At 40.1% G+C, this 23,999-nt stretch overlaps 2 protein-coding genes across 2 annotated transcripts in view; one reads left to right on the top strand and one right to left on the bottom strand.

The window, feature by feature from the left end:
• Positions 1-23,999, top strand: part of LOC125879676 (RNA binding protein fox-1 homolog 3-like) — a 574,563-nt gene that overhangs the window by 44,660 nt on the left and 505,904 nt on the right. The window lies entirely within an intron of this gene.
• LOC125879678 (ectonucleotide pyrophosphatase/phosphodiesterase family member 7-like) lies at positions 1,331-6,509 on the bottom strand. Its single transcript, XM_049561670.1, has 6 exons — positions 6,191-6,509; positions 5,615-5,760; positions 4,637-5,266; positions 2,863-3,097; positions 1,826-1,949; positions 1,331-1,520 (listed from the first exon to the last, which is right to left on the bottom strand). Exons 1-6 carry the CDS (start codon positions 6,423-6,425, stop codon positions 1,463-1,465), a joined length of 1,428 nt encoding a protein of 475 aa, XP_049417627.1. The 5' UTR covers positions 6,426-6,509; the 3' UTR covers positions 1,331-1,462.

Raw genomic sequence — 23,999 nt, 5'->3', positions numbered from 1 at the left:
GAGTTTTTTTTTAATAATTAAAGCGTCTTTTAGGCCTACATCATGAAATTAGGGTGAAGTCAGGTAAATGGGACAGAGTATTGCTTTTATAACTTGTTATAGTTCTCTGCTACACGTCTACAAAGAAAACATGTTAACAAGTAAAATAATTTAGAAACTGGACTTTCAAACACATCGACAGCTCCTAAATTACCTCACTCCGATGACATGATCAGGTAAAGTGAGGAAGTTGCTGCGTTAAATGGGACAGTCACGTTTGTTTGTATTTTGAATCCACTTATCAGATCAATCATTAAATCATTATTGAAACCTGTGGCTACTCATTACAGAATGATTGTCCAACTTTATTGCCATCCTATCCCTGTTCTTTTGGTGCCTTGGTGCCATAGTGTCTACAGTGTGTGTGTGTGTGTGTGTGTGTGTGTGTGTGTGTGTGCGCGCGCTTTGCATGTGAGTAACAGTTATAGCTAATTCTGGAGTATTGTGGCTAACACAGGCTCAAGCAGCATCTTTAATTATTTTTAAGTGACAGAAATACTAAAAATGTCTCCCTCGGGTTACCTGAAAACATGCTGGTTTCACTTCTGAAAAATGTTCAATTTTTTGCTTAATTTTGTGTCCCATTTGACCTGAATGAATTACCTACTCACTCTAAACCGTTTCCCATAAAAAAAAATAAGTGTATTGTGAAAATATTTATTCAGTCAGACATTTGATAAATCGTCACATAATACAGCAACCATGTTTTTTTGTTACACCCTCAGTGTTTTAGCTGTAGCACTCTAATTACCAATATGAGAACATCATTCTGCAATATGGCTCACCTTGTAATTACAGGATCAGTGTTGTTTTTTTGTTTTTTATTTCTTTGCTCTGCCCATACCAGTTATTTCAGACCAATAAAATGGCTGTTTTATGCAAAGCATATTTGTAGTAACAATGCAATAACATGTTTGGTGACTGCTAATATCTAAAGAGCCCAAGATGTAAAACCTTATTTGTCCCATTTTACTCTATGCCTCAATGAATCTGATTCACCTTTACAGATAGTTAGATGCATTTGGTCCATCATGGCTTCAAATGCTTTCATTCAAAGCAATTAACAGTGCTGAACAGGTTTAAGTCAACTTCATAAGTAAAGTCAAACATCTAACTACAACACATTGTGAATCAAACAGAATAATAGTCTTCAGCCTACATATAAACCTGATTAACTCATACACTGCATCAGAAGTTTCATCTAAATAGTCATCAAAATAACACACATTTATCTGAAAAGTTATTTTATAAGTTTGATCACAATCAAATCATAATTTACAAAATGGACATGCAACAACTCTTATATATCCTCTTTATTTCCGCTCATGGGATGAAAGAGAATCATCCAGGACTGTCCACAGGCAGCTCGTTGTCAATGTCAGGCTGCAGCAGGAAGTTTTTTGTGTGTGTATGTGTAAGATCATCAGAGCGAAGTTTGTTTTGTCTTTTCTTTTTCTGGAAGATGTTCTGGATTTCCTGATCTGAAACACAGGAAAAAGAAATTCATGGGGGGTACAGCTGAGAGCTAAAAAATATTGTTTATGAACTTTTGGCTGAATGTTATCAAAATAATGTGATCATACTGTGTTTTTTTCCACTTCTTTTGTTGATCTTGATTTTAAAAGATAGTCCTAATTTAAATAATGTCTAATCTAATGTAATGATTAGAATAGAATGAATTTAAAACATGTAAAATTATTTTGAATGCAGTAGCCATATTCTGACATTAATATCAATATGACAAACCCAACACTACAGGGGACAAACCTGGGGACTTTGTAATTACCTTTTATTTTTGCGTTTGTTGTAGAGTATTTTGTGGGATGTCATTACTATAAAAATTACAACAAGAGATCCAGCCACTGCAGTCAGTCCAGTGAAGACATTTTGCAGGAAATTCATATCTCCACCTGAAACAAAAGAAAACATATGGAAAGAACACTTTCACAGTTCAAGTATGCGTTTTGAAGAGTTGGTGCTGTTAATTCTAGACTGATGCTGCATACTACTGGTATTTTGTGCTTATATTAAATAGCTGTATATATATAGTATATTTATGAAGGACCACAGCGTTATTTTTTTTTACTATTTTGCTTCCCCCCTAAAAGTATCTGGTTTTGGAAAACAGCAAAACCTAAGGCAACCAAAATACTGGCTCTGCAGGCACTAAGTTGCATCAACCAACCACATGGTGGCGCTTTAACAACTTTTACATTCTGTCCTATAACTTCTTAATCGTGTTGCCCAGGCACAAAATTATTATTGTTGCACAGTCAGTGCTGTCAGAAATGCCCTGCTGTCAGAAATACACACAATAGCACTAAGTGTGGATTAATCCACTGCTGGAAATAGTCCCCAACAACACCACAACTGCTTTCAGTTTGAGGAATGTTTGCTAAAAAGTACAAAAATGACACCATACATTTTTAATTTTTTTGTTTGTTTGTTTCAGTAGAAACCAATAGGATTTTGGCTGAATTTGACAGACAAGGAAGGAAAGTCATAAAATTTTGAGACAAACAAACATATTGTTGTTTTTGGTATTTTTGTTGGTAGTAAGAAACATAAAATATTGGCAGCATTGTCCATTAATCATTTAACACCAGACACTTTAGACAACCTTTCTTACACTCTCTTTTCAAAGTTACTATGACCAATGCCAAATCTTCTTTTTTGTTTTAACCTACAGTAGCTCTATGTCTGATTTGGACATATGTGAAGCCGGAAATGATGGATGAATGGCCTAGTAATGAAGGAGCAGGTGTTGGAGCGACACACTTTTGAGGCCACGGGGAGAGACTCATTAGTCTGATATAAACTCACCCTGAGTGGTAGCGCTCGTAACCAGCATGTGTTTGGTGGCATTAAGGTGGCCATCGTTGACCTCAGGCTGGATGCCCAGGATGTGACACATCAAGGGGTAGATGTTCACCGTCTCAAAGGGCCCCACCTCCAGGTTCTTGTGAAATGCTGGACCCACTGCCCTGAAGAAGGGCTTCATGTCCATCTCGTGGTTGTCATAGCCGTGCTCACCCTTGTTGAACTGAACCGGAAAGTACTGCAAGGACACAGAGGGATGGATAACGTTACATGCATGACCCAGTTTGTTAGATTCAATTAGACTGTAACTTTTATAAGCCAGTGATTTTAGTACCAGGACCTTATCAGCAACAGAGCTGACACATCTTGGGTTACTCTTATCCAGTCAGCAGAGGGAGGTATTGCCCAAGTGAAAGAGCCGTTACCATACTGTAGAATGAAGGCCCACATTTTTGTGACTTCTAACAACCAATGAAAGTGGCTAAATGAGAATTTTAATCCATCTCTAAAATTTCCATTTTCATTAAATACTCATAGGACATAATTTCTTTGGTAATTTCAGAGTATGTATTTTGTTTATCACCAACAAAATGTGATGTGTGATATCAGTATGCTTTATAGCCACTTATCTCAGCAATTATGTAACAACCTCAACATGCTTATCCTTCTATGAGATCAAACAAAGAGGAGCTTAAGTGGCCATAAAGGAGAGAAAAGAGTTTCAGATAATACAGTAAATTTCATGGCCAGTCGTAACCTATAGACTTTAGATAACAGGTTTGATCAGTGGATTCATAGCACTGATTATTTTCTTCATATCAGCATTTGAAGACATTTTATGATTTCAGTTGTGTACTCTCTAAATGAATTTATGATTTGTGGCTTCTCAGTACTGAGTGACACATTTAGATGCAAAGTTAGCGCTCAGTGGAGTGACTAAGTGAGTTGGAGTCAAATGAAAACACTAATTTTGAATTTTAAGGCATGAATAGCTGCATGAAGCATTTGAGAGCACTACATGTCATCAGACAGGCCTGGATTATCCTGAGTATTTACAGCTCCACTTGATTGAAATTGTAATGTACTAAGATTAGAATTTAACTCCTTGTTTGTGGTTAAAAAGAGTCCAGTTTCCTGTGAGCAAAATGCTACTGGTAATGGAAGTATTTCTGTCGTCAACACCTGAGGACATTTCTTGAATAGACTGGGTGGTACATAAACACTGTTTATCTGGCTATTTTCCTGCCTCAGTATATCAGTGCCCTTTCATTTTATTCCTTTATAACCACTTAATGGTGTAATAGCATAATCATTAGTGACTGCTCTTAGAACCAATACCATCACAGTGTGAAAAGTAACTGTTGTGGCAGCTTTTGCTCTTAGTAGTAGTTAAAGTAATGTTTTCGCATGCTGCTGCTTTAAAGCTACACTCAGCAGCTTGGCAAGTTGATGGGCACAAATGGCAACCTGAGGTAACTGTTCACTTTAAAGGGTAAATCAATAGGACATGCAGTGGGCAGAAAACTGCTGCTGCACATCTCTCTATGGCTGTTAACTTTCCAGCTTGTTGCATTTTTGGCTAAATCCAAGTCAGTGATGTCAGAAAAAAACGTATGGTTTGACACGTCTCATCATTAATGCTGCCTCTTAGTGATTGATTAACATTGAACAGTTGTATTTCTGCAAAATGCTTGCCTGTGGCCTCACAGGCCTCAAACAACCAATTATTGAGTATGAAAGTTAGAAAAAGAAAACTTGACTCTATCTGTCAACGCACCCCATTGATTACATATCCAGGGTCGGCCCATAAAATGATGGGGAGGATGCGATCATTTTTGGCGAAGTGGAGACGCTCTGGCATCTCCTCCTTCTTGAACACATGGAGGTGTGGATGGGCCCCCTTCAAGGCATTGTAAACCTTCTCCAGTTTGCCTGGCTTCGGCAACAGCATCCCAGAAGGGCCAAAGTCCACCAGGTGAAAGGACAGGTCACGGAACGAGAAGCCCGGGATCTTGGACAGGGTGATCTCTTCCACCAGACCGTTTCGGTACACCGTGGTCATGCCGTGGTCTGCTGTAATGATGATGTTAAGGCGGTCAGTCAGCCCGTGTTGCTCAGCTGAGTGTCGAATATAACCCACCGTCCGGTCCACCTGCTTGACCATCTCCCGACGCTCTGGGGAATCAGGTCCATATCTGTGGCCTGTGCCGTCCGGCTCACCAAAGTACAGGGATACAAAGTCCAGATCCTGGTCTCTGAACCAGTCCATCACCTTGTCTGCATTCTCTCGCCAAGCAGTCTCGTTTTTGTAGTTGTAAAGCAGTGGCTCCACTTCCCGCACCATAGCAACCTGTCCCTGGTAACTGGAAGCTGTGCCAGGAAAGTGAAGAGAGCCAGCTTTTAGGCCCTGGAAGGGTAGGAAAACGACACAGTAAGATCACACACATATACATGTTCTTAACATGTATTCAAGCATGCTGAGAGCTGATCTGCACATACTGTACGTGGAAACCAAAACAGTTTCTGGATTTCATTAATTTTCTGAAACCTACAGCTGAACCTTTTAGGCAGCAGATGTCATTTGCATGCAGTTAACATCTATACCTGCCAAATAATTTGCAGTATAACTGCGGTGATTTACCTGAAATTATTCAGCAGCCCTTCAAAGGTGTTTTGTCAAGAGAAATGGTTTCTAGTGCTGTAAACTGCAAAACAGTCTCTCACAGTGATAAGACGGAAATTGTGCTGCACAGACCTGTCTCTGCGCTGTGATCCAGATAGGCAGAGTGCCATTGTCCCACCACTCATTCACAAACTGAGTCTGATAGTAAGGCTTCTTCTCGGTGCTGGTGATGTTGAACCACATGTTGTGGATTACCCCGTGATTCTCAATGTAGCGGCCTACAGAAGAGAATCGCTGTCAAGTCTGCTTGCACTCATTATTCATAGCGTGACACATTCACATTAAAAATTCTATCAACTTAACGGGCTGAGTGGCATGACGCTTTTGGACAAGGTCTTATGACCAACTTCGGAGATTAGAGGAATTTAATTTCAAGGAAGTTAAATTTCTTTTAGCTGGCACTGATGATTTGAGAGTCAAAATAAGAAAGGGAGCAGAGAATTCTTCCCTCAGTCATCCAAGCATAATTATCTTACTCAGCTATAAAAGCTGTTGGACCCTGGGACATTCAATTACAACTAATTCCTTTTTCCTGTGGCTTTTTTTTTCAATCCTAGCAAAGTAAACTCAGAGCGGTTTCCTATTCTGCCATGATATGCAGATCCCCTGCCAACTGGAAGCACTGTTGTAGAAAATGAAACACTTTACCTGTCAAGAGGGTGAAGTGTGTAGGACTGGTGATAGTGAGGTAAGGAGGTGTGACATACAGGGCTTTGACTCCATCCTTGGCCATTTTGTCGAGGTTCGGTGTGTCCACATCACGGTCGTAATCCCACCGGAATCCATCGAAGGAGATCAGCAGCACCTTCTGTCTCTGTTTGTTTGCCGGGGCTCCGAGGATGGACGAGGCCCAGAGGAGGCAAAGACTTGCAGTCCACAGCATGGCGAACACAGGCACTTCTCAAATCTTTACTGACTCTATCCTCCAGCTAACACTCTCATTTACAAGAGGATCTACCTCTTGGCATCCCACCTGAGGTTTCTGTGGCCAACAGCTCCTGAGCAAAGTTTCACCAACCTATCTTATCTCATAGATTGGACACACTTTATCTCAGCACTTTCTACATGCGGCCTGATGATGTTTATGAGTCAATTTTACGACTGGGACTTGTGTTCACAGTGAATTTCACCCCCCCTGTTTTGCTCTTGAGGACTGGCAGTAAAGCAGATTAATCTCTCCAGGCATCATGGCTGTTTGTTTCCCCCTAACTCGCTTGTTGATGCTGTCTTTCTGTTTGCCTGCCTGCCCGTCTGTGTGTCGGAGTTTCCTGTGAATCATTGACAATGGGGGAATGACACTTTGATGGGTTTCACCTTGAGTTGGGATGGTGCATGATTGATCTGACACCAGGAAAATGAAGAGGAAAATGAGAGTATATATCTCTTCGTCAGCTAGCAGTGGTCTCTTGGGAAGAAAAGACCCTAATAGACATATTCATTTTAATAACTCTAATGTGTATATTAGCCCCAGGATATTGTTAAAAGATCTTTTAAAATCTACATTGATTTTTTTTGGCAATTGCCATGACAATGGACAAACTGTTAAAAAGTGAACTGCAGCCTCCTCTGTGTCTCAGCTCAGATCATACCCTGCGTTCTCATCCAGACATTATAAATCACTGCGTTGTGATGTAACCTTATCAACGTCCATCAAATTTCTAGACAAGCTAACTCTTCAAATTTGTTCTTTATTGTGTGTGTCCTTGGCAGAGGTTCAAGGGAATTGTCCAATCTTTATGGAGATAAGGGATAACATTCATCAGCTTTCATTTACCTCATTCATATTCATTAGCTTTCTCATATTAACTCTATCCGCTCGTCTTCACTGTCAGCAAGATTCGGAGGAGTGTTTTGGACTGCTGAGACTGGTGCGAGTCTCAGATCTTTGCTATGAGAACTTTATCAAACACACACACTCTGAACTTGAGGGGCAAGCAAACTTTATCTGACCCTCTCAGTCCTGCACAGAATTTCCACAGGGACTCTCACATTTTCTTGAAGAAGAAAAGTGAAGTTTTTGCCTTTAGCACTCCCTGCTGCCCATACACAACCACTGCAGTACATCCTCCCCAGACGGGAAGCCAAAACAATTTCATCAGTTTGAGTCAGAGTACATTACTAATACACAAATTAAGAACATGGTGTTTCCCAGGCTGGAGATACACTATTTTATCTTCCAGCAATGTTTCTGTTTATCTAGACTTACATACAGTATATAGATGCAGGGCAAATCATCCAACCGGAGGAAGACAAAAATTGGTTCAATTGGAAAATGAAACACGCATGAAGGCTATTTGATACAGACGGCATCTTTTATAGAAGAAAAACAAACAAAAAACAAACAAGCACTCATAAAGCATCATGCTGTGAAAAGCTTTGAAAAAGACAATAGATGAATAATGCTCAAAGTATGTCATTGTGCATGAAAGGGCATTTTAACAACATCCGTATAACGACTCAGGCTGCTCTCATTTACTGTTTGTACTTTGACCTATAAAAACTAAGCACTTTATTTGTGTATAACTGACACAAACATGAGCCATGAGACGATGGTCTTAGGATCTATCTGCTGCAGGCTGTGCGGGACTGTGGGAATAAGTCAGGTCAGTATAAAGAGCCAAAAAGTCTATATCAGGAAGGTGGTTGGGGTGGTAGATGGGTAAAACAAAGGACAGGTTTGTGTCCTGTGCGAAACTAAAACTCAATAGTGAGTTATTTTAAGTTACATATGCATGTAACGGCATGTCATCACGTTGCATACTTAAACATGTATTTATCACCCATCGAACAACCTCACACTGCCCAAAGAATAAAGAACAGATAGAATAGAATAGAATAGTAATAGATATGGGCTAACGTCTATAGCTGTCTCTTTCATTCACCGTTGGACCTATATCAGTACTGTAATTTTCAGTTATTTGATGACATATTGTCGACTCTTTAAAAACAGGGTTCTCATGGATTCCTAAAAAGTCTAAAAAGGCATTGAATTCAGTAATCTAAAAAAAAGGACTTAATTGGTGTTAAAATGTCTTAAATCATCTTTCAAAGGTCTTAAAAATTGCTAAGACATGGGCAGTAAGATTTATGAATCCTTTTTTTCTGAAGTTGCATTGTAAAATCTCAAAATAATTGGTAACAATAATTTACCATATGCCTCTCACATTGATATCTCGCAGATAGCGGAATGAACAAAACTCAGATTTTGTTTCCAGCCGGGATGCTCCGAGCAGAGTATCCGCGTCTGGTGGCTAGCTATCACTGTACCTTAAATTCACCGAAAAGTGGCTGTTTTACCAGGATTTCTTGGCGTGGCTGAAGCCACTACAAGGCCATGCATACAAGGCTGGTTTAGGAAAAAAGTTTTTTGAAACTTGGCACAATGGGAATCAAGGCAGTGGAATCCACCATGCAACACAGTAAAAAACACAAAATCGCCAAGAAAACCTGGTAACAAACGGCAGGTATTTTGCAGTTCTGCTTTGCCTTCACCATGCCCAATCTCCCATAACAGCACCAGGTCAGCAGCAAAAGATCTCCTAACAACATTTGAGTGTACGCCAACAGAGAAAGGAGAGGTACTGGGGAGTCTTCACACTGTGACAAATGACGAATCATACAAGTCAAATGAGGGAGTAGGAGACCTTTTCCGCGCAATGATCCCATTCAATTCAAGGTTTTTTTTCCCCACTCAGTTTTGTTTAAATTGTAAAACCACTCTTAAATTTCATTTTGAGTGGCATTAAAGAGTTTTTAAAAGCCTGAAATCTAACTTAACTTATGCTGCAGGAACCCTAAAAGATTAGTTGCTTTAGATCCAGCAACACAAACATTGAATGAATGTTTTTTCATGATGCTCTTAGCCTATTTACTTTTACATAAAGTGCCTCTGAATAAACATGCAGAGTAAAGCTGCTCAGTTTCAGCCAGAGAAAATGTAAGTAGGTGTTTCAGTGCTTTATGCCTGGATGTAAGGATTTATTTTAATCTTTATACAATAGACTTAAATGTCACCAGAGTTACATAAAATGGTTCTTTTTTAAAACAAGTTTTACACAGTGTTTCTTCTCTTATCCTAAATGCAGTGTTTAATGTACACATTTTGAGTCAGGTAAGTTTTATTAAATCACCGCATTTTCAAATGTTGAACTAAGGAATACACTTGTGAAGACTGTCAGGTTAAAAAACATGAACCAACACATCTAACAAACAAGCAAACTGTTTGAATTTCCACAATGCCCATAAAATGTATTCTCTTAAATCAGAATTGCTGATGAAAAAGGAGTGCGATCCAAGTGTAAAATACATAAACACGACCATCCTTTAAATTCTTAACTTCATCTGTATTCTGCTCACTTTGCAGTTTGAATGGCAAGCTGCTTCTTTCCCTGCTGTGATTGGAAGTAGACCATCAAGTTCATGCCAGCGTGCGAGATCGATGTGTTTTGAATTGTGAGCAAACAAACTTTTAATGCATGAATGGTTTATTATCAGGTTACATGCAAATAAGTCCAAGCATAAAACTTCAAACCACAGGAAAACCCCACTGGAGGTACACTGTATTCTCACATGTAGTTCTCACTAAATAACAGTTACGTCTGTGATACTACAACGAAACTGTTAAATGCCGTCACGCTGGATAAACCCAGCATGTTGTTTTTTCAGTTTTGGCAGCAAGCAATGAAAGCTCTTAAACAAGACTGAGTGTAACATAGTGATCATAATCCAAGCTATCTGTGTAACATAAAAAAACACACATTTTAATTGTTATCTTTGTCTGTGTGTGTAGATTTTTGCATCTGAGCCGATGAATTATGGTCATCATGTAACTATCTTCAGCCACTGACATGTTTTGAGGAAACATCATGACAGCAAGGTTAATATTTTCCATTACAAATTAGACACACATTCATCTATTTATGTATCAGGATTTCCTCAATCCAATTTTCCAATTTTCGGCGTCATTTTTTTTGTAGGTTTCATTTTGACAATTTTCATTACTATCCCCCATTCCAGTTTCATAATTGATGAACTTGTACTTGTACTATTAATACTTTAACTGCAGATAACTTTACAGAAATGCTGGTACATTTGACAGTTATGTTTTTTACGTCTAGGTAAAATTACGTAGGTAAAATTGTGAACTTGAATGGGTTGTTTTTCCCACAGTGGCCTTGCTGCTTTTACTTGAAGCATCTATACTCCATATTTTCATAATGACAGTGTGTCAAATGGAAATGCAAAAAGGGGTCTCTCATAGAGATACAGATAATTACCACCTGAATCTGCAGTTCCCCTCAGCTCCACGGAAGTATATAGTGAGTTTCACCTCATTGTTTATCTGTCCAGCCCAAAACTTTACTGTTCTGGTTTACTCTCACAGCCCTCATAGCGTCGCTTTTGGCTGCACACACACACACACACACCCACCCACACACACACACCCACCCACACACACACACACACACACACACACACACAAAAAAAAAGCTCTCAAAACCTAATGTACGCTACCTGCTCAGGTGCAAGCAGCAGACAGACACAATTAGAAATTAGCTGGTGAACATAGTGGAGCAAAAATAACCAGATATTTCCCTCAGGAGTTGGAGACCTAAAACAGTGTGAATATTGGACTAACACTCAAAGGGTGGACACAAACAGGACTCCAAATGAATGATAATGTAGAAATAGGCAACTGTTTGCTACTTAACCTCAAAGACGTCCAAAATATCAGTTATTGCAGGTTCAACATTTTTTTTCACCACTGACCTCCACCATGAGATCCATTAAACATACTGTCCTGACACAAAGTAGTGAAATGCTCCATTATGAATCTTTCCACCTCTTCAGTGCCAACTTCCTGCACCAGCACTGCCTGGTCTGTAATGGTAGCATATGAACATCATTCGTAGCTCCTTCTTCTCTACTCCTCAGTGTTTGGCATGTTGTGATGCATGCTGATGCACCGTGGACCAGGCCAAGAGTCTCCAACAGGCTCCCTTATGGAGCAGTCTTATCAGGGAAACAGACCAGATTTCAGCAGAGGGACTGGAGCTCTCGGCGCAGCAGAATAATGGCCACAGTGCTGTAAGGAGAGGACTCCTTCACACCTGTCAAACAAACATGCTGAACAAACTGAAGAAGGCAGAGGAGGGTTTGAGTGTGTGTGTAATGTGTCAGTGCAGTACACATCCACTCCACATATGGTAAACGTGATGACAGTAGAGGGCTCAGGGCAGCACAAGCGGCCAGAGATCCAAGTGCACATACATGAAACGCTAATGTTTTTATAAATGAAAGTGATTGCAGCTCCTGTCATGTGTGTTGACACTGATTTGATAACAATGAGATTAACATTTAGAGAGGGTGGCAGTCAGTTCCACCCGAATGGCACAGTGTATGTAACATGCTATATTAAAATTGAACAGCAGGGATATGACAGAGCATGGCAGATATTCCTATAATATAGTAGCTCTTCCTCCAGCAGGCCACTAGTTTGTAATCATTTCCTCATACAGTTGCTAACCTGCAGTTTATCAGCTTTCCTCTTCATTAATTCCTTATTTGCTCTCTTGAACAGCCTGTAAAGTTAATATGACTGTTCTTTCTTTGTTATTTGTTGCTTGCAGATTAATCAGCAGTTATTTAGAGGTCCATCAGAATGTGAACAAATGTGCACATTTGAGACACCACAACACACCACAAAAGATACTGCAAATATAGTTTATACTCTACTTTTAGAAAGAATTTGTTTTGTTCTTTTACTTTAAAAAACGCTTTTCAGTGTGTAGTATTTTTGTCAAGATTAATAACTTTGAAAACAACATGTATAATCAGACTGTTTCAGGTTTAGCAGCTTCTTAGACTAAAGAGACCCAGTCCACCTGCTCAGTAAATCCATCTCACAAGTATTGTGTGTGTATCCAAAGCCTGATATATCTTCTTCTTTGTGCCATAGAGCTCCATTTTTGTCCAGAAACTATTGAAAAACATTAGTGAGCCACACTGTTGCACAATGCGTTCCGTCTTTACCGTGAACAAACACACACACTGTAGTTTATTTTGACTCAGTCTCATATTCACTGTCCTGCTGCCCCAAGAGAGCACCAAATGTTGATTAATCCGCCATTGAAAATAGTCCCTAAATGCACTATTTACTCTTGTTTGACTAACATTTGCTAAAATCTACAGAGCCCATTTGTTTTACAAAATTACTGAGACTTAAGTATTGAAAGACGGACAAACACGTTGGTTTCAGGCTTTTCATGGGATTTGTTTACAATAAGCAAAATACAAAATAATGCCAACTTATCCTTTTCTTTGGTACAGGAGTCAAAAGCTCTACTAATCCTGCACTGATCATCAAGGCCTGTGAAATGAAACAGAACAAACAACAACGTCCCTATTCTGCTAAGGTTATTACAATGGAAGCTACCTGAAATGATCATAGTTACTGTATTCATATTATAGATATACAGATATCAATTGGATGGTAATCCAACTTCTCAATCAGATCCACCCCTTTCCTTCTCCAAAGCTCCAGCCTCTTGTCCAAATGGTCCAAATATGGTCACTTCTAGCTAGTGTTGTCACGGTACCAAAATTGGGACCCACGGTACGATACCAGTGAAAGTATCACAGTTCTGAGTAGTATCAAGATACCACAGCACTTGTAGCACTTTGAGATCTTTTGATGAAAAGGGCATTGTAAATAAAATTTATTATTATTATTATTATTATTATTACAGCAAAAATGAGGCAGATGTGCCTTTTGTCATTTATGAAAAGATAAATCACTTTTCTATAATACATCAATGATATTTCAATGGAATAAATTACTTATTGACTTTTTCATACTTCAAAAACAGCATCGATAAGTGATTAACTTAGGGGGGATAAAAGTAGACTAAATAAATAAAATAAAAATCAACCAGCCACCCTCCTCCTCTGATAAGTTAAGAACAGTCCCTTGATTGCAGTGAGGTTTGTGGACCACAAAGAGAGAAATGTGAATGGCTCGTTTCTCCTCTGACACGCCACATACCTGTGTGCCGCCATGGCTCGGCTGTTCGCACACTTCTGGGCAGTCATGACATCAACAAAGAGGAAATTATTGGACCTGGAGCCGGGCTTCTTGGTTGCCGGTAAACCGCGTTATCTTGCGGTGGCCATCGTGCTCTGCCATATTCCTGTCTGTGACCCCCGTTCAACCCACAACCGGCAGGATTTGCCTTTCGTTTCTGCTGCTGGTTGAAATCTGTACTCGCACAGCGTGCTTCTGAATGATTTCTTTTGCATGCACAAAACTATTTTTAGTCGCAAATGCGAGTAAAATGCTCGCACTGTAGAGCTCTGTGGAAAACAAATCACTATAGCATATATAAACAAATCTAGCCTACAAGTAAAAAGAAATAAATAATAACTTTAACTGCTTAAAGATAGTAGCTCAGCTAATAGCTGAAATGTCACTGGAAAACAAACCACTGTAGCAGCATATTGAGTGCCAGATGGCCAGCGCACGCCGTTATTGGCCAGCACGCGCCGTTATTGGACGGCGCATGGACACTCACCTTCTTGCGACTGGACTCTGAACGTATCCCACAGTAGTGGTACCATGAGGTACTGTAGTACTATGGTACTCCAACATTATGGTATCATATGCACGGTGGTGTTTAAGTACCGCGGTCTACTGTTGGTACCAGTGTACCGTGCAACACTACTTCTAGCTCCAAGAAACCAAGATGGCGATTGCTGAAATGCTAAACTCGAGTCTTTGGGACAGACATGATCACTATAAGCAGTTTCCCTTGTAACAGCTGCAGGGTCTAAGATTTACCAGTTGTCACAAGGGTGGCGCTAGAGTTTTCAAAAGGTTCATCTTGAGGAGCATAAACAATCTTAGTGAATGTCATACCAATCTTTACTCTAGATTTTCATATTTCTTGAGAATGTTTGTGTGGAAATCTTGGCATGATGCTGATGGGCATGCTTTAAAATCAGCTTCCCCCAACAACATAGAAGGAGAAATGGAAAAAAATGCAAAGAAAATATATTCGTGTTGCATTGCAAATATAGCTTTAACATATATCTGCAGGCAGGAAGAAACACTTATATTAGGAGAGGATGACACTGATGAGCCAAAATGCAATATGCAGTATGTAGTAAATGGCCATTATTACCCTGAAATATGTCTAACCCTAGCCTGTGTACCATATGTGTGTACTGTGCATGTGTGTGTGTGTGTGACAGAGAGAGGGAGAATTAAGGTGAGAGAATGAGTAAGAGCTGGGAGCAGAGTGGAGGAGGCTCAGGCTTGTGGAGGCAGCTAGGCTGATTTGCGGCTTCATTCCAGCGCGTGGGCCCTTTCAGGCTCTGTTGCCTGTAACAGGTTGACGTGATAAACTCTGTAGCCGAGCCAGTCAGATGTGGCACGGTGGAGGCGCCCTCCTCCTCGCTCCTCTCCCCTTGGCCTGGTGTCTCATTGTGGCGCTGTGGGGCTCCAGTGTGCTGGCATTACACTTTCACACGGCAGTAATTGATTTCTTTAATTTGCTTCAAGAGAAACTGTTGTCAGCCAACCAGGCAGCCATTTTTCAGGCCACTTTAATTAAATGCCAGGTCTTTAGGTGTGATATGAAATTCGTTTGGCTCCTCTGATCTTCTACTCCTCAGACAATTCATTAACATTTTCGTTTCTGCCTTTATGTTTTACACAAAGCTTCAAAAAGGAGCTCATCAGTGACATTTCGGTTCCTGCGCTATACATTCAATCATTTATATACGTGCATTTAAACTAGAGATTAAGTGCAGTGTGGCTGTTTCACATGAGATAATACAGAGTCGGTAGAGCCTCAGTCAGCTGTGGAATTCAAGAGAATAAAAAGCAGGGCTCCAGTTGGGTGTCTTTTATTGGAGGTTCTGTTATATGTTGTAACTGTTTCAGGTTACTAAACTGTACCTGAAGACAAGGCGATAATAGAATTAACTGCAGTGAATGCCAAACAAAGATTCAGGTCTATATTCCTTACTTTTCTAAATCTTTGTCTCTCTTGTGGCTCACAGCTACATTTATCCACGTCTGTGGTGAACAGGGTTCATTCTAATGGCCTTTGTCCCTTTCACAACAATCAAAAGTACCATTAGCCCTATAATCTGATGAGAATTATAGGTTTAATAGAATGAAATGTCTTTTACATCTCACATGTAATACCTGATGAAACAACGCGGGGCAGGTGCATCTTCGGTCTAAAGCAGCAGAACCATTTATTTCAGTCATAATAGCAGGGCAGCAGGCACACCTCCCTAATAATATCCTGATGCCTCCCCACTCGCTCTGACTCAGAGATCTTCTGAAAGGCCCCTCTCCACTCATCCTCTCAGAGTGGCCTTCCTCTCATGGAGATGAACAGCAGCTGCCTCTTCCTGCCTCCCACCATACGTCAACACATCAGCACCACTCTGCCTGCCTGCCTGCCTTCAAACACCAAAATATATGAGGCTCGCTAAACCCGAAAGAATAGCCTGCTGCAGTTCATATTACAATGGCTGATATGTATTGACAAAAATATTTTTGCTGGTGAATACCTTGGTTACAGCTAGACTCAGCTTACAGTGCAGGATTTTGTGTAATAGTTGTGGAATTGAGTGGAAAATTTAGGCTATTATTTTGGAGCAGGGGATGGAAAAGAAGAGGGACTGTTTTTATTTTCTTCTTGAAGGTAGTTTAACTTTGTAACCAAGGTAGTGGCAAAGCGTTCAGTTCAGTCTACCACTCTGATCCAGACTGAAATACCCGATCTATTTTTGGATGAATTGCCAATGAATTTTATACAGACTAATGATGTGCTGGATGGGGTTTATAAAACCTACACCTACCCGACCCGTCATGAGAGCCTATCCGCACCGCCCAACCCAGAAACATATGTGTTAATCAGTGACCTGAAACTGACCCATAATCCTGCAAACAGAAACTGAAAGTTTCTGTTAATGACCATGGCTAATAACAGCCTACTTGCTGTTGGCTCTGTTGTATGTAATTTCCAGTAAATATCACAATATACAATGTGTGTTTTCTGTTTAAAAAGTACAAACATAGGAAGACAGCAAGCACTCACCCATCTTTTAAGTGGTTATGTCTTAAGTATGATCTGGAGTGCACAGCACTGATGATGAAGCTGCTTGCTGTGTGAGAGGGTTAAACACACACAGAGGTGGAGAGAAGGTGGAAGGTGAACGATTGCCTAGTGTTTCTGTAGGTTATTAATAACTTACTCAGAACACTGCTTTGTCACTTAATGATCCACCCGCCTGAACTTGCAATATATTCTAACAAGCTTCCCTTAACCGCCTGACTTGTGGGTCAACCCACAGGCCACGCAGGCTGTGAGTTGACCAGCGCGTCACTAGTACAGACATTTATGGTCCCTAGCAGGGGCGATTCTAGGATCAGAGGTTTAGGGGTGCTGAGCACCCAGAGAGCTGCCCGGCCAGGCAAGATAAATTTCACTGTTTTGTACATTTTAACTCAATTTCATTCCCACATTTGTGAAAGAAAAGCACAACACTTTTTGGGAAAGTCTGTGACTAAACCATTAAATCTGATAAAGTTTATTTAAATGCTGAGCCACAGAAAAAGAGGAATGGATTGGAATCATGAAAGAAACATATGTAACCCTAATTTCTGGGGGAAGACAACTCATTTTGATACAGCAGCTCCTCAACATACACATACACAGTATGTATTTTTCTGGAGTAAACCAGCCTCCTATAGTGAGTACCAAAAATACCAAAAATGGACGTTGGACTTATTTTTTGGACTTTTATTTGAAATGCAATGCACAACATGTAACATTAACACATAACAGTAATTGACTTTTTCAATGTTTGTTTCTGCCTTTTTCCTTCTCGTCTGTATTATATAATACAAATACATAAATAAAAATACACTTCAAAAAAGAAAAGTGCTTGAAATCTACAAAATAATAATTATAGCTGCTGCGCAGCAATGGTCAGGACCGGGCAGTTTTAGGCAAAATTAGGTAATTCTGAGCAACACACACACTAAAACAAAGCATATCACAACATAGAAGTTACATCATATAATTATGGCATGCCCTTCAAATTGTGGATGAGTGGCTGAAGTGATAAGACTCATAATATACAAAGGAAAGAAAAAACTCAAGAACAAGAAAGTAAGAATAACATTAACTGCTAGCAATTATGAACAAACTGGCCTGATCTATCTTAAAGCTAAACATTATCCATGGTGACAAAGATGAAAACATTTTTTAAAATGTGAAAGTAGCTATTGGATAGACTCTGCATATTGACTGATAGCTAAGCCAAATAAACAGGGAAAAGAGACAAGGGATAACAGGGAAAAGTGTTGATAAAGAGTTTTTGTCTCCCTGCAAAACTGCCTGGATCATAATTATTTAAACCTTAGTAGTCTCTAATCCACATAGCATGATGCCTAAACATAGGACTTTCACATTAGAATGTCCGTTCTGCCTTTGGTGAGGCTTGAACTCACAACTTCTGAGACTGAGGTCTGGCTTCTATCTCACTGAGCTAACTGGCAAGTGACAGTTCATGTGTGGCTTCACAAATTGACTAAGCCAAGCATCAGGGTGCCAGACAGTAGCCATCCATGCCATGGAAAAGCAAATTTCAAAGTGAAAGTTCCAAAGCTGTAGCACATATGGTTGATTTGTTATGAATTTTCAAAGTTTTGAAATTTAGAGGCTTGCTGTAGCGCCACCATCAGGACTATTGTCTTGTGTTTCCAGTTGAGGACATCTGGCATGGGACTGGACCTTTATGAAAAGTTTGGGTAGATTTCTCACATGGAAATGTTGCACAAGCTGAGGATTAAACTCACAGTCTTTAACACCAAGAACCATCCTCTATCTCACTGAGCTAACTGGCAAACAGACATGTCACATGTAGCTTCACAAATTGACTAAGCCAGTCACCTGTGTGCAAGACAGCAGCTGTTAGTGTGTAAAGGCAGATTTCAAACAACTGTCAAAAATTCAGTTATTAAGACAAAAATCCGAAAATACACAAATTGCACCTAGACAGCATGGAGATGTTAGTAATTTGTTTTTAACAATGATTTATTGGCTCCATAAGTGAAAAACTGATGTTTAAAAATGCCATTTTTGCATTGACTCCAATTGTTCGCATGAGAGCGAAATTCAAAATGCTGTAAAAAAAAAATTCAGTTTTTGAGATAAAATTCTGATATTTTCCAAACATCATCTACCATGACTCCAAAATATTGTCATTTTTTAATGAACATTGAAAATGTATTTAGCAAGAATTTGCAAGTGTATGTTTACAATACCGTTTACAGTCAAACATTTTGATGCACTGTAGGCTCAGTTTTTGATAAATCAAAAATCTGTGTGGATCATTTGTGTCGGACAGTCTGAAGATGCTCTGTAGCAAGTTTGGTGTCAATTGAGCAAAAATTGTGGGAGGAGATAGGTGTAATAAGTTTTACAGTTTTTGAAAAAAACAGAGTGATGGACCTCATAATTTGCAATAGGTTTAAATGTACAAAAGTTTCTTCAGTATTGGGGCTACATTTTGGTGAAAGTTGCAAATCTAGCACATATGGTTGATTTGTTGTGAATTTTCAAAATTCTGAACTTTAGAGGCTTGCTGTAGCGCCACCATCAGGACTATTGGCCTGTTGTTGCAGCTGAGGCAATCTGGCATGAGACTGGACCTTTGTGCAAAGTTCGGTGATTTTTCACTCGTGGGAAGTATGATTTCCTCAGAAGAAGAAAGAAGAACATGCAGCAAAACAATAGGGTCCGCTGCTGCTGCTGTATTTTTGTTGTTAAAATATTACGTTGCAACCAAGTACTGTATGGTTTGGACTTTTCTAGCTTGTTAAAAAGGGACATACAGTAAAAAAAAAAAATTAAAAAAAAAAAAAATCTCTCAATTTAGGGGCCCAAAAATGGGCTAGAAACGCCTGTGGTCCCTAGAGATGAATCCTAATGACTTAAGTGGTCACTATGTCTTCTCCTCCAGCACCATCATGAGGTTGATATTTTGTTTTTTTGTGAAATATCTACTACTGGATAGATTGACATGAAACTTGATACAGATTCATGGTTCCCAAAGCATTATTCATCATGACTTTGACCTCAAACTTTTCACCTCGCACCACAGTTCACAAAAGGCTTGCATGGCTTTTGCAGCAACTGAACCTGTCTGAATAAGACAAAAACAAACCGTGTAATTCTCAAAGAACCTGCAAAAGGTGAAGTGCACTCCTAACTGTGCTGCCAAGTAAATAGTTTCTTGGTGCTCCTTCACTATTTGCTTGTATTTGGTGCAAAAATTGGCCCCTTTTTTTTTTTAAAGATATTTTTTGGGGCATTTTTAGCCTTTAATTGATAGGACAGACAAGTGTGAAAGGGGGAGAGAGAGAGGGAGTGACATGCAGCAAAGGGCCAGAGGCTGGAGTCGAACCTGGGCCGCTGCGGCAACAGCCTTGTACATGGGGCGCCTGCTTTACCACTAAGCCACCGACGCCCCACCCCCTTTCTATGTTATTGAGCCTCCTTACAAAAGCAGTCCAGTTCACAAAGATAGGTGCTAATAGCTTCATGCAGTTACACTTGAACTATTCGTATTCAGAGAGCTGTTGGAGGCACATTAAACATTTTTCTGTGTCACGTTTATATTCCTTGCCTGAAGTTCTGAGGAATGCCTCTGTCCCCCGTCAGTCAGGACCTGCAGCTCACGGTCTCAAATTTTCAGTTCCCCTTTTCCCCTCTGCCATTGTTTTTACTACTGTGTTCTTGACACAAAGACAACATTTACACTTTGTCACATGAATAAATGCAATCAGATGGCAAAAAAGACCAAATTGCACTCAGCTGTAAAACTTTATGGGCATGTTTGTGCCGTAATATAATTGGCGCAATATCTTTTGTGAATCGGACCTCGAGACAAATCAGATAGCGGTGCAAGTGATGCGCAGTTCATAAAGCTATCAGCAGGCACAATCTATTCTTTGAGTTTTCACTTAACGAGTCTTAATGACTTTGAAAATCTTCTGACCCTTCCTCTGGCACCACCACAAGGCTCACATTTGTAGTTTTGAGTAATCCAATCAGAACCTAGAGATGATTTATGACCAAATATCTGCAAAACTAATGTCATTTCTCAGCTGTACCGGTACTTTGTGTTTGGTGCTAATTAGCAAATGTTAGCAGGCTACCATGTTAAACTATGACAGTAAGCATGCTAAGCATTATACATCAGCATGTTAACCTTGTCATTGTGAGCATAATAACATTAGCATTTAGCTCAAAGTTCCACTGTACAGTATGAAATCACGGCCACTAGCATGGCTATAGACTCTTCTTGTCCATTTTTCTTTTCTTTTGAAATATAAAGTTGTTTCTCTGAACTTATGTTGATAGTCTGTCTTTCAACTGAGCATGAACTGAGAAAGGAAACTCAGTGGCATCACACAACAAGTTGACTGCTCTTGTTGTCTAAAAAAGAGAAGATCTCCATAGCATAACCCTGGATGTCCAATGGATGTGGCTGCGTCACACTTCACTTGTGTGTTTCAGACTCAGGGGTGTCTTCAAGCAGTCTGTTCTTTTGTGTTTAACAAGAATATTGAGCATATGTTGGCAGCTTGTTTACACAGCATATGGTCTGATCTTTATTTCCTATCTGTATTTCCTGAATAGAGTTCTGTCTATTAGCAGAAAGAAAACTTCAGAATTTCTTCTCTTGCTTCACACACCTTGGAGAAGTCACATAAAAAAGAAAAATGATTGTGCTGTATGGACGTAAAAGACAAAGTCAATACCTATTAAACACATCATTAAATATGAATGTCATAATAAATAATGGCATTTATATACGTTGACTAGTGAATTTCACACCACAGAGACGCAAGCTGCTCCAGCAAATATAGATCCAAGCACTGGGGCTAAAAAAACTAATTACCTCAACTATAAAAAGTTGTCTACACAAACATGTTGGTTTCTGGGAAACTGGAGAATCATGGTGCATGTAATGTCAGGACTTCATCCCAGATGCATTTAAAGAAAGGTTTTCATCTGGAAATAGAGCTGGAGGTATTGTAAATGGGACATAAAAAGGAATCCCACATCAATTTCCCATACCAAATGCTGCATAACAGGAGTCATTTTGACAAAGTAGCCGTGTGATTATTTTTTATTTCCATTTGAAAGCAATTAGCTGAAAGGTCCTTCCCTTGAGTTCTGTGGCAGAATGTGTGGAATGACTCAGTATAATTGCTGTGAAATGAACAGAGTGCCAAGTTGAGAGAAGCATGAAAACCGCAAGGGTTCCCTCTCCATGGAAACGCCCTCTGCCTTTGTCAGTGCACCAGGAAATTAGGCAGCAAGTGATAACGGGGCTTGAATGAGTAACAAATGCAGGGGGGCGAGTGATATTTACTCCATTTCAAGCCATTACAGAAATTGAGTGTTTCCCCACGTCTCACGCTGTGCCTACTGAGTGCTGGATACAGGAGGAGGAGGGTCATTAAACATGGCAGCCGCCAGCGACGTGCTGGAGGAAGCCGGTTGAACAACACAGCGTTCGCACCACCGATGGGCAGGACAGATATAATGAAGCCCAGCGCTGTCAGTGTATGGCACCAACTGATGATACTGATGCCTGAAAGGAGGACAAGGTGTTAGACGAAAGACAAGGCTGAGACAGTGTTTGCAGCTCATCTCATGCCTTTGCCACAAGCTGCCTCCTCAGCTCCTGCCCTAATTGCTGCCTTGCTTGGAGGCGGCTCTCCCTCGGTATGCCTTTCATGCCTCCCTTAATTACGTCAGCCGGAAAGGAACGTGATTGTTATTGTCATTACTCTCGTTAGTAATTAAGCAGCTATTGACTCCTTTCCTACATTCAGTCTGTTTGATTAGGCCTGAGGTCTGGAGATATGGATTAGGCTCTCACAATGTTGCAGCCGCACAACGCTGCCGTCTTTTGTTGGCCTGGAGCCATGCAGCCATACAGATACAAACTGAGGAAGAGGAGGGTGGAGGAAAGGAAGAACTTAACTGCTGTTTACTTTTTCTGTCACTGGAGAAGACATCCGTCAGCCTGTGTTCACCATGGAAGAGACGGAACACCTTTACCTTTCACGCTACATCATCATTGGTGACATCGGAGTGTGCACCTCCCCGCAGCTGGAGGGCACGGAAATCACCAACGCAGGGATGTCAAGAATCTGTTGAAGGAATACGTGATGGAGGAGAAGGAAAGTCATCCTGCATACTGCATAGCTAAAGTTCAGGAGAGCCCCGTAAAAGATAGAAATCGTGTTTTATGATTTATCTCACTCTTACGTCTCTTGGTGAAAAAGTTTGTTTGAAAAAAGGCTGTGATAGCCAGCATGAGTGAACAGACAAGAAAAGAAACCTCAAACTTCTACAATACAAAGTGCAAAAGTTCATTCTTGGCCTCGGAAACAGTGGTTGAACAAATCTCTTCTCAAGGTTCACTTATGGCTTTTGCCATTGCAAGCTCTGTTAGAAGCTAACAAGTAGACCTTGAGTTAATTTTTTTTCAGACTTGCACAGCGGTGCCATCCACAGAATCTGTGTTTTCATATCCTTTTATTCAACCACTGAATAAGCAGTGAGAATTTTTAGAAAAGCCTCAAAAACCTGGTTTATGTCAAAAGAAATTGAATCCCACTTTAAAGGTGTATTTGAATGCTTGCCAGACCATTCACCGTAGAAGTATTTGTCATGGAAATGATCATTCTGAGTACTTTGTTTTTATCACATCTACTGAATGCTTTTTGTGCTTGTTTCTGAACACAATATGTAATTTTTGGACAGGTTTCTTGTTGAAGTGGTACTCTTTCAACTGTAAGAGAAATAAATCTTCCTCTGGTAGAATGCTCAGTAGTAGTAGTTCAAAGAAGAGGTCTTCTCAGGTCCACTTCCTTGTAACTAAGACATGGCACATGGCCCGTGTTGGTCCAGATCAAAATTGTATTCAGACTTATTGGGTCAGGGTGGGGTCCCATCGCGTAACACTGGATCTCGGATTGATGTGTCAATATGTATCACCATGGGCTCTTATCACAAACTGGTCATATTGATTGCTGAGGCATAAAGTGTTTTCACAGGTGAGACTGTGAATGTGAAATGTGAAGTGAAGAGAGAATTGCTACCTTGTTTGACCACAGCTGCTCATTAATTGGTGTAGCATCACGCTGCAGCCAGTGTCTGTATTCTTTCTCTGGGTCTGTTCAGGTCCAGCGCATTTTGGATCTGGTTGAATTATCTGTGGATATATTTCATGCACTCAGTTTCAGTCTGTACAGTTGGAGTGCTGAATTGTTTGTCTGCCTGAAATAATAGTAAAGAACCCTACACGCACACAGACATAGAAACCTTTTGCATTCATTTTGTAACAGTTA

Source organism: Epinephelus fuscoguttatus, linkage group LG19, assembly GCF_011397635.1.
Source record: "Epinephelus fuscoguttatus linkage group LG19, E.fuscoguttatus.final_Chr_v1".
In the NCBI taxonomy this organism is placed as follows: Eukaryota; Metazoa; Chordata; class Actinopteri; order Perciformes; family Serranidae; genus Epinephelus; species Epinephelus fuscoguttatus.
This window is presented reverse-complemented; position numbering and strand designations above follow the sequence as displayed.

Coding starts and splice junctions, on each gene's coding strand:
- LOC125879678 (XM_049561670.1), bottom strand. CDS start 6,425: ATGCTGTGGACTGCAAGTCTTTGCCTCCTCTGGGCCTCGTCCATCCTC. Junction 5,267..5,614: donor GGATCACAGCGCAGAGACAG/GTCTGTGCAGCA, acceptor CTACCCTTCCAG/GGCCTAAAAGCTGGCTCTCT. Junction 1,521..1,825: donor AACAAACGCAAAAATAAAAG/GTAATTACAAAG, acceptor CCTGTGTTTCAG/ATCAGGAAATCCAGAACATC.